The sequence below is a fragment of the Astyanax mexicanus genome, chromosome 2, assembly GCF_023375975.1.
Source record: "Astyanax mexicanus isolate ESR-SI-001 chromosome 2, AstMex3_surface, whole genome shotgun sequence".
Taxonomy (NCBI): domain Eukaryota; kingdom Metazoa; phylum Chordata; class Actinopteri; order Characiformes; family Acestrorhamphidae; genus Astyanax; species Astyanax mexicanus.
Genome location: NC_064409.1, coordinates 74,856,146 through 74,867,454, shown reverse-complemented (window position 1 = coordinate 74,867,454; position 11,309 = coordinate 74,856,146). Strand labels below are relative to the sequence as shown.

Sequence of the window (11,309 nt, the reverse complement as noted above, 5' to 3'; positions counted from 1 at the left end):
GGTCAAACACAAAACCTACAGCAGGGGTCGGCAATTAATTTTGGCAATGGGCCAGATATTTCTCAAGCCATTATGTGGCCACAAAAAAGAAAAAAAATCTGTTTTGTAAAATGAAGTGTAATGGGATGGAGTGCTACAGACTAGTAGCTCTCCAGCCCAGAGGGTTGTTGAACCCAACTGCAGAACAGTGGATCTCAAAGCAGGTAAACCCAAGAAGAAAGAAAAAAAAATTGTCAGGGGCGCTGTACAATACACTACCATTGCCCTGGCTAGTGAATTGGGATACAGCCAGGGAAAAAAAAACGCCCTTATAAGAAGATGGCCTGCGGACCGCCTGTTGCTGACCCCTGACCTACAGAACTGGCCCACTGGCTCCTATTATAAGAGTGATCTGAGATCAGGTAAAAGATAATGTACATGATAATACAGATAAACACACTCCACACACTCCAAGCTGCTTCAATCAACTGTTCTTCAAAAGATTCCACAGAAGAACCACTTTTGGATCCTTAAAGAACATCACTGCAAAAAACAAAACCTTAGCAAGTGAAATTATCTAGGGCAATAAATCTTTTTTTTTCTCTGATAATTTTTGTCTTACTGAGAACTGTAAAAAAAAAAACAATATTATTTTAGAAATCATTTTAATAAGTCTCAGTTAAGAGTTTTCAGCAATTTATTGAATTTTAATCTAAATAAGCTTGAAAAAGTCACCAGTCAAGTTATTCTGATCCTTGTATTTAAAATAAGTGATTTTTGCTTGATTTAAGTCGGAATGTAAATGTAAAATTTACAGATGGTCAGTGATGGTTTGGAGAGACATGTCATCTGCTGGTGTTGATCCACTGTGTTTCATTATCAAGTCTAAATTCAGTGCAGTGTTTTCCCACAATATCTTACAGCACTTTTATGGAGATGAGGATTTCATTTTCCAGCAGGACTTGGCACACCATCACTTGATCCACAGGTTCTTCACCAATCTGAAGGTTGTTCACACTCACACAGCTCTATAAACATGGTTCTTTACAGAACCAAAAACAGTTCTGCTATGGAAAAGCAGTGCCTTTGTGTAAAGAACTATAGAGCTTTCCCATGAAGAACCTACAGATATAGAGTATATATATATACAGCTCTGGAAAAATAGGAAATCATTTAAACATTATGAGTTTCTCTGATTTTACCATATTGAAAAAATCTGGAATTTAATCAAGAGGAAGATGGATGATCACAAGCCATCAAACCAAACTGAACTGCTTGATTTTTTACACCAACAGAAGTAAAGGCATAAGGTTATCTAAAAGCAGTGTGTAAGACTGGTGGAGGAGAACATGATGTCAAGATGCACAAAAACTGTGATTAAAAACCAGGGTTATTCCACCAAATATTGATTTCTGAAATCTTAAAACTGTATGAATATGAACTTGTTTTCTTTGCATTATTTGAGGTCTGAAAGCTCTGCATCTTTTTTGTTATTTCAGCCATTTCTCATTTTCTGCAAATAAATGCTCTAAACGACAATATTTTATTTGGAATTTGGGATAAATGTTGTCTGTAGTTTATGGAATAACAAAAACAAAGCAAAATCAGAGAAACTGATTCAGAAACTGAAGTGGCCTCTTCTCTGAAGAAAATTTAAAGAAAAAATATATACAGTATATATAGTGTGAAGAACCTTTAAACTTCAATAAGACCTTCAATAAGTTCTTAACTCTCATAAACAACATTAAAACTTGGTTCTTTGTGGAATCAAAAGTGGTTTCTCTATGGAATCAGTTCAGAAACTAAATGCAGCACCTGTGTAAGCTTTTCTCCTCTATATATTTGAACCCATTCACCTTTAAACTGGATTATTATGGGATGAATATGCACTGGTGTGTCCTAAACGACAGGGTAAAGGTGCACAGACAGACTGGTGGACAGATAAACTGCTTCCACAGGGGAAAATATTAATTATAAAATAAAAATAAAACGTTTTTTGGCCCACACTTTATACATCAGCTGACACAGTCACACCAGCAATCTTCACACAGCTACAGTATGTATATAAGTGACACACACACACACACAGTACACAAACACAGCATTACTAACACAATGAGCCACATACAGTCATCATCAGTATTATCAAGGCAAATGCAGAAAGATTAGAAACTATAGATTAGAAAAGAGTTTGAGGCCTATCTCTTTTACTCATTTACACTCGTTTACACCAGTAGAAATCCACTACAGAACCAGGAAACAAGGGGAAAACCACTGGTTTCTACACATTTCTGCAAAATTCAGTGGTTTAGATGTAAACTGGGTTTAAATTAGGACTAATTCAGAGTGGGTTTTAGTGATAAAAGCTCCATTCTAGAGATAATTACCAGTCAGACCTGTTTACAGTGAGTGGTGGTGACTGGAACAATGTGGTACTAAAATGGCTTTGTTCACAAACACAGCAGGTAAAAGTGGCCCAAATATGTGAAACAGGTGTGTTAATCATATGTGTTACAGTGACAGGGTTCTTGCTCCATTTTTAAAAGTCATATGTAATGCTTTTTAAGGCGCCAAAAAATAAAATTTAATGCCCAAATATGTAGTCATAACTTCTTAAGTAGAGAACAAATGATTTTATTGAAAATTAAAACGTAACAATCTTCAAAAATGACCAATTTTCTTTTTCAATTTTGTTCCATAGTGATGCAGAACATGTTAACATATTAGCTAGCTCTCCGTTAAACTCTAGTTTTCTCCTCGGTAATGTAGCTAACTCGCCGCTAACATTAGTATGTTAGCTAGCTCGCCGCTAATTTTAACTAACCTTAGTTCTCTCCCCAGTAACGTTAGTTAGCTCGCCGTTAATGTTAGCCAGCTTTATGCTAACCTTAGTTCTCTCCCCAGTAACGTTAGTTAGCTCGCTGTTAATGTTAGCCAGCTTTATGCTAACCTTAGTTCTCTCCCCAGTAACGTTAGTTAGCTCGCAGCTAAAGTTAGCCAGCTTTATGCTAACATTAGTTATCTCCCCAATAATGTTAGTTAGCTCACGGCTAAAGTTAGCCAGCTTTATGCTAACATTAGTTATCTCCCCAGTAACGTTAGCTAGCTCGTGGCTAAAGTTAGCTAGCTCTATGCTAACCTTAGTTCTCTCTCCGGTAACTCACCCCAAATTTAGTACGTGTTTTCCCACCGGCATTGAACGCACTGGCTAATTTTATGGAATTTACGGAAAATTTAAGACAATTTCAGACTTTTAAGGACCCACGGGAACCATGAGTGTTAACAGCAAAAACACTTTAACCCTTTTGGACCTGGACATGGGGGGTTTGGGGGCGATTAGGGAAGAAAGGCAGGTGGGCATTCTCTGCTGCAGTGCTGTTAGCCAATCAGAAGCGATATATTTGGGCAAGAGCCCAAAACCTGTCTTTCTTCATAGACCTCTAATTCAGTGATCTAAAGCAGGGCTAAACAGAAACACCTAAGCACCTTTTTTTTTTTTTTTTTTTTTTACAAAAAACATCTCACATGGCTTTCAGTTATACTAGACCACAACTAGACTTTCTAAAATATTTTACAATATTAATATTAATTTAAAAATGATAAAATGAGACCTTTAAAAAAAAAGAAATGAAAATTAAAAAAAACAAAACTTTAGTTAAGAACTCCTGCCAATACATATATATACGATTTCAGAGAATTCAAATCAAAATTCACATGATTTTACCTCAAGAAGACAGAAATCAGTGAGGCAGTGAGAAGGAGGGAAAATGGGCAACAGCAGTGAGGGCTTCAGTGGTGTTTTTAGTGAGGAAAGCGAACGTATCTGTTCCAACTAATTTACAAACCTTGTGTCACAACCCCTCTGCGATTCAAATGAAATGGCTGAATATGGCCACAGGAGGGAGTGGCAGCAGCTTCAAAGGAAAATACAAAATAAGCGAATAATGAGCTGTTTTTACAGAAAGCTCAAATGCAATCACAAGGATGAGCCCAGCTGTCAATCACTGGAACTGATGAAACCGAAACTTCATGTGAAGCGCTGCACTTAAGTGAACGAGCATCAGTTTAAGAGCAGAAACAGTTCAGATGAAAGCGAATAGGGCATATTATAAATGACAACCTCTTTTCCCTGCTGCTACTTCTTGTTTAAGTACGTTTTTTAGGTATTATTTAAGTATTTTCTGACGTATCTATCAGAGGTCAACTACACCTGTTTAGTATCATTTACTTTATTCCAATAATCAGTGTACGTACAATATGAGCACTGCTAATATCCACATCCACATGCTAATATATGTTGGATAACTGACTTCTGGAATCTGGAAATCTTCAACAAAAAATCCAATATTGTGCAGCACTTATCCAAACCCACCAGTGAACCCAGTCTTCCGAGTTTTGTATGTATTGTTGATTAAGTAAAAATGGTGTAAATCTGTATGGAAAAAAACAACAAAAAGAAAACAAAACTTGTTTTTTTTCTGGTAATTTTTTTACTTACAACGCTTCTAATCAATGCAAATATTACAAACAAAAACATTTTGGGTAAGAACCTTCTGACAACAATTAATAAAGTAAATAATATCTCAGAAATTAGGCTGCATATTCATAATCATTTCACAGAATAAATAATTGTATATATTTTAGATGCAGTCCACACATATACGGATATTTTAAAAAAACTAAGGTTTTGGCTCTGGTTGAAATAAAAATGCATTTTTTTCACTTAAAAAAATGACATCTGTCTAAATCTGAAAAACCTTGTTACTCACTATATAGTGAACTACACAGGGCACAAAACTACAGTGTCTACAAACAGTAAGCACTGGATTTCAGATTTACACATATGAATAAATGTAAATCGAATTGAATCAAAAACAAAGAGAGAAAAATGTCTATTTTTAAAAATATCCAGATATGTGTGGACAGAGCCTTTGAGGCTTAGGAGGTCTCGTTTTATTCATCACCACTGTGAACAATTCTGACTCTCTAGTTTGTTAAGAACGAAGTATTTCACACCAAACCCACACTGAAATGCTTTATTTACATCTTAAATGTATTCATTAAACTAGACTTTAAATAAAAGGTACTTTTGACTCAAACATCACACATTATATTAAAACACATTTTAAAATTCAAATTTGGTGCAGATTCCCTTCAAATAGTCACCTTTTTTATTTTTAGAAAAGTATCACTGCTAGTATTGATTAAACTAAGCTCTTGAAAACCAATCTCCCAAATTTTTCATTTTGTTGAGTGATTACTGGCGTACTGAACGACATAAGCTCATCACTGAGTGCGTTTACATGCATTTCATTACCAGATTACTACAAAACATCTTTTTTTAGTAATTTGATCAGCTTGTTTACATGAACTTATGGGAAATCACAACATTTTTCATGAGTCTGACAATAATCAGATTCTTGCTTCGCGCTACTCGCTTATTTCCACTACCAGGTTCTGTCTTCTATGGAAGCCCATTTCCACCCAGATACTCATAATTAAGTCATAATTATGAGATATCAAGACACTATAATGAGATGCTAAGTCATAACTACGAGATACCAAGTCATAATTACGATATACCAAATTAAAATTACGAGATACCAAATTAAAATTACGAGATGTTAAGTTATAATTACAAGGTAGTAAGTCTTAATTATGAGATAGTAAGTCATACTTACGAGATATCAAGTCATGAAAAGAGATACTAAATCATAATTTTTAGATAATCACAATTACGAGATAAGTGATAATAAGTCATAATTACAAGGTAGTAAGTCTTAATTATGAGGTAGCATCTTGTTATTATGACTTATAATCTCGTATTTATGACTTAGCATCTCGTAATTATGACTCACTAAGTCAATTATGAGATAGTAAGTCATTATTACAAGATGCTAATTCATAATTACGAGATAGTAAGTCACAATGAGATACCAAGGCATATTTACGAGGTAGCAAGTCCTAATTATGACATAGCAAATCATAACTATGAGATACTAAGTCATAATTACAAGATGCAAAGTCATTATTATGAGATACTAAGTGATAATTATTAGATAATACCCCTAGGCTTAATATCTCATAATTATGACTTGATATTTCATACTTTTGGATTTAGTATCTCATTATTACGACTTAATAGATGATCCTTATTTTATTTTTTCAAGTGGCAAAACTGAGCTTCCATAGATTTCACTCAGGCGCAGAATTAGGACTTGCAGAATACTCCAGATAAGAGTTTATATGAACTGAGAAATACCATTACTGAGCAAAATCCAGCTTTTTTATCAGATTGCTACTTATCATACTACTCATCTGATTATGAACAGGATTTTTTTAGTGCATGTAAACGCTCTCAGTGATGATTGGGTTTCAGTGGCGTGGAGCAGGCTGAGAAGTGCTGTATATGGCTTTAGGAAATGACGTGTACTGAATGGGTGTTCGGTCACTGCTCGGTAACCGGCGTGTGGATGCATTAAACAGAATAACGAGTGGCCATCACGACTCGGACCACTGAATAAATAGAGATACATTCTACTGTGGAACATTAGCAAGACAATTTACCTACAGAGCTCCAGGACAGCGGGATTTACACCACTGCTGCTTTATATTTCACAATCAGACCAGCTCTCAGCAGATCTCCAAAAACACAAAAATACATCCCAACTGCAGAAAGCAGCTCTTTACATTAACCAGACCGTTTATTTCCCAATGCAAACAGGCCATACTCCTGCTAAACCACCAGTACTATCAGGTACCATCACTTACAATTAAATAAGCTTTTTCATTTCTATACTGGTCCTCACTGAACTCTGCAGGTATACTGTCTTACTGAATTATTTTCATCCTTTCATCCATTAAATTTCTGACTTCAGTTCCTGCATAGAATTGCTGTATATAAAGCAGAGTTTAACCCTTAATATTAAAAAGGTAACATAATAAATGTATATATATACGTTATATATACTGTATATATATATATATTCAGAATTTGCCAGAACAGTGTTTCACAATAGGCTTATAAAACTTAATTATATAAACAACATTTCGTCAGAAGGAGATAGATATTTATATATGTACATACACACGCACACGGATACATACATACATACATACACTCAATTGCGCGTGCACACACGCATACATACATACATACTTACACACACACACTAAGGGGGGGAATAAAGAAAAACAAACAAACAAACAAAAACAAAGAAAACAAACTACAACAACAAAAAAAGAAAGTTTTTTCACACCATGCCAACAGAAAGATAAATGGCATCATGCTACTAGCTGGGTGCCAGTGGAGCGGGGCTGAAGCGGTGGTTAGTGCTTTCCAGGGTCCGCAGCATTCTGACGATCGCGCTTCCCAAAGCCGGCTGCTCCTGCTTCTGCCGACAACCAGAAAACGGGATTAAAGAAAAGTTTAAAAGGAAACAAAAAAAAAAAGAACTTTTTTCCAAAGCACGTGAAACAGAGCTAAGCAATATGACAGTACTTTTATCGTACTGAGACACACTGTCTTATTGTAACAATGTGCATATTTGAATAGGCACCTGATAGGCACTAGATCAGTGCTTAAAGAACACTGAGCAGCTGTACATTTCATTACAGAGAGAGTAATCAGGGCATAACGAATAATTTTCAGCAAAAAAAGAATAAAAATCACTGTACTGTGCATGAAAGAGCATTTCAATAACATTGAATACATTTTTAAGAATCTGTGCCTGCTGTTGCGTTCTGTCTGCATGTCAACACATCACATTAAATACCGGTATCGAGGAAATGTCTTTAAATATTTTGATATATCATTTTTAACATATCTAAGGCCCAATAATATCAAGTTCTATTCTCTTTTATTTGTTGTGTTTAGTTTTTTTTACATCACACTTCAGATTTTCAAGTTTTTAATAGTTAGTTTTAAAGAAAATAAATGGAATTAAACAAATAAAATATAAATATTATTGAGATCTAGGAATTTCAACAGAATTTAAATTTTGCAGTCGGCTCCCTTTATCCTACCTATTCGTTTGTGATCATCAGTCCATCAGTCGCATAGAGAACTAGTTGAAGGTACTGTGTGTATAAAGTGTTTTTTTTTTTTAAACTATCTGTGCACTTTTAAAGCTCTCAGTGCCTCATTTTAAATTTCAGGGCTCTCAGAATTCTACCAATAAAATTTGGATCTCACTAGCATGAATAAAACATGAATATCACTAGCATTGTAAGCCTGTTGGGAGCATTGGCTAAAAGCTCTCTGTATTTGGGTTGGTTATTTCACTGCACCCCAAGTCAGCTACTCTGAAGTAGTGTTGGATTAAACTTAAAAATAAATTAAAGTACATAAAGTGCCTTTAGACATCAAGAGCCACAATTGAGTGAGTGTGTGTGTGTGTGTGTGTGTACACGCACGCGCACCTGCATTTTCTGGAGGAGCTCTTGCTGGATCTGGTTGACCTCTGGAACCCCGTGGCTGAGGGAATGATGACTGCCAAGGAAAACCCTATACAAACACATACACACAATTATAAAGTGTCTTCATTTGTATGTGAGATGATCTCTGCATCCAGAGATAATTTTCCTACATTGTAAATGAATATTAAAGTCATCCAGACTATGAAGGAACACATAAGGAATCATGTAGTAACTTAAAAGTGTTAAACAAACCAAAATACTCTGTAAAGAAGCTTTTAGCTGCTCTTATCTGGGGAGCTGATAACTAGTGTTTTTTTTTGCAGTGGATCAACACCAGCAGATGATCAGCATGACTCTCTAAACCATCACTGATCATCAGTACATTTTACATTTCATTTGTAAATCAAGGGAGCAGAGTCTGGAGGAAGAGTGGAGAGACACACAGTCCAAACTGCTTGAGGTCTAGTGTGAAGTTTCCACCAATCAGTGATGGTTTGGAGAGACATGCTGATCATCTGCTGGTGTTGATCCACTGTGTTTTATTATCAAGTCTAAAGTCAGTGCAGTTTTGTTTCCCACAAAATCTTACAGCACTTCATGCTTCTCTCTGCGGACAACTTTTATGGAGATGAGGATTTCATTTTCCAGCAGGACTTGGCACACTGCCCACATTGCCAAAAGTACCAGTTGATCTTATATAATATTAAAATTTTCTGGAGACACTGATTTTTGGATTTTCATTGGTTGTAAGCCATAATCATCAACAATAAAATAAATAAACGCTTAAAAAAAGACATACATCTTTATAATATATGAATTTGATAAGTAACTTTTCAAAAATATTAAATTTTTTTGAAGTTCACAAGGAATACTAGTGCTAGTACTAGTCATTAATATTAAATTATTGTATTTTTTATTGGATGATCTAAAAAAATCTAAATAAACTATGCAATATAAAATATATTGGGAAATACTTAACCAGCATTAGCCATTTAGGTATCACTACTTCTATTACCACACAGAATCCATGATATATCCAATGAGAAATCTAGTACATAAAGAGCATATAACACACAATAGAGTATATAAGATATAGGACAAACAGCTCTGGAAAAAAATGAATAGGCCACTTTAGTTTCTGAATCATCTCCTCCACCACTCTTACACACTGTTTTTAGATACCTTTACGCCACTCCTGGTGCCAAAATTTAAGCAGTTCAGTTTGGTTTGATGGCTTGTGATCATCCATCTTCCTCTTGATTATATTCCAGAGGTTTTCAATTTGGTAAAATCAAAGAAACTCATAATTTTTAAGGAGTCTCTTATTTTATAAGTGTAATAGTACTGTATATTACTTATATTTTTAACAAATTAATAAATGAATCAGAGTGTAAGCTGGGAAACACAGTAGTTACTGTATAGTTACAGTATAGTTACAGTAGCTCAATGAGGCAAGCATTGGCTCTTACCGGGTTGACAGGCTGGAAATCTCGGCCCGGTGCCGTGCTCAGCGTGGGCATTCTGGGCGGGAAGTGGATGGGCCAGGCCTCGAGGCCTTGGTGACCCACCTGCACAAAGGGGCCACAGTACGGTGGGCTCAGGGGGCCATTGGGTGCGGTTGAAGTGGGGTCAGACGTCCTTCGCTCTGGTTGCCCCTCCAAATCACACACAAGCCAAAAAAATAAAATAAGTACACAAAGTCTATCTGAAGTAGAGTTAATAATAATCTTTAACACTAGAGGGCGGTAGTGTCAATGTTTTAGCTTACCTGCTTATTATGCTGCATCTGCAGTCTCTCCAGTTTACATCGCTCTGCCCTCTCTCTCTGACACTCGTTCTGAGCCTGATGGAGCTGAGAAACACACACAAACACAGCAGTATAAGATCAATAGCAAGTGTGTGTTTGCTAGTTATTGTTTTTTTATGTTTTTCCCATGATGTCCAGGTAGATCTTCCTAGACAAATTTGGATTGAAAAATTAGGATAGAACGTCTTTTTCTCATCCTCGCGTTTCTTTCACGAAAATAGTGATGAGAACAATCTCAGCAACCAACAGAAAAGCTACAGGAAGCCACAAGGCAATAGTTTACAAACGATTTGAAAAAGAACAAATTTTGCAGTTAATATGCCTTATATAGTTCTTACTTTAAATAAAGTGTTACCTGTGTTTAAAATACAGTAAATATTACAGTTATTTTATGATGCACTACTTTATCTTATTGTACAGTGTTATTTTATATACAAACAAGTTGAATAAATACACATTTTGCAAAACTGATGTTTTTTTTTATTGCATTAATTCTAAAATCTAAAACAAAGGCAAATGTACAGCAGTGAAACTGTGATTCTTTGCTATACAAGGGTTTAGCAAAAAAAAAGGTGAAAGAAGCTTTTAGGCAGAGTTATACTGTAAACGTATTCTATTAAATATTAAATATATACAAAATATCAAGAACTAACAGTGTGGCAGAAAAATAAACTGTTGATGGGGACAAAAGTTGTGAGTTTCTGAATAATAAATCACAGTATTGATAATTTATACATTATTTGTAACTTAATATGTAACAGAGGTGGAAAGTAATGAATTACATTTACTCAAGATACTGTAATTGAGTAGATTTTATGAGTAATTTGTAACTTTTAAAGTAGTTTTTAAAATAGGTAATTTTACTTTTACTCAAGTACATTTTGACACAAGTAATTTACTTCGCTACATTGGAAAACTCCCCGTTACTGAGTAAAAAATAAAATGCTGGGGGAAGAAAAAAAAAACTGTCTGAATAAAAAAAAAAATTGTCACAGATGCTCGCGCGTGGAATAACGAGGTAATAACGTCCTCATGCAAAACAAAACGTGCTCCGCCGGACAGAGCTGTCAGCTTTCAAAACTTCCACATCAAACCTGAGAAAGCA

The 11,309-nt window shown here is 35.2% G+C and overlaps 1 protein-coding gene across 6 annotated transcripts in view; it reads right to left on the bottom strand.

Moving 5' to 3' along the window:
• Positions 1–5,001: 5,001 nt before the first annotated feature.
• Positions 5,002–11,309, bottom strand: part of tnip1 (TNFAIP3 interacting protein 1) — a 47,390-nt gene continuing 41,082 nt past the window's right edge. For 3 of the 6 annotated variants that reach the window (XM_049475261.1, XM_049475262.1, XM_049475265.1), the window contains 4 exons: positions 10,167–10,249; positions 9,867–10,056; positions 8,401–8,485; positions 5,002–7,373 (listed from right to left, as the gene is read on the bottom strand). In XM_049475261.1, coding sequence (XP_049331218.1) covers positions 7,309–7,373; positions 8,401–8,485; positions 9,867–10,056; positions 10,167–10,249 — 423 coding nt within the window. In that variant the 3' untranslated portion in view covers positions 5,002–7,308. Of the gene's footprint in view, positions 7,374–8,400; positions 8,486–9,866; positions 10,057–10,165; positions 10,250–11,309 lie in introns of all 6 variants that reach the window. The other 3 variants (XM_022671946.2, XM_049475264.1, XM_049475263.1) reach the window with 3 other exon arrangements.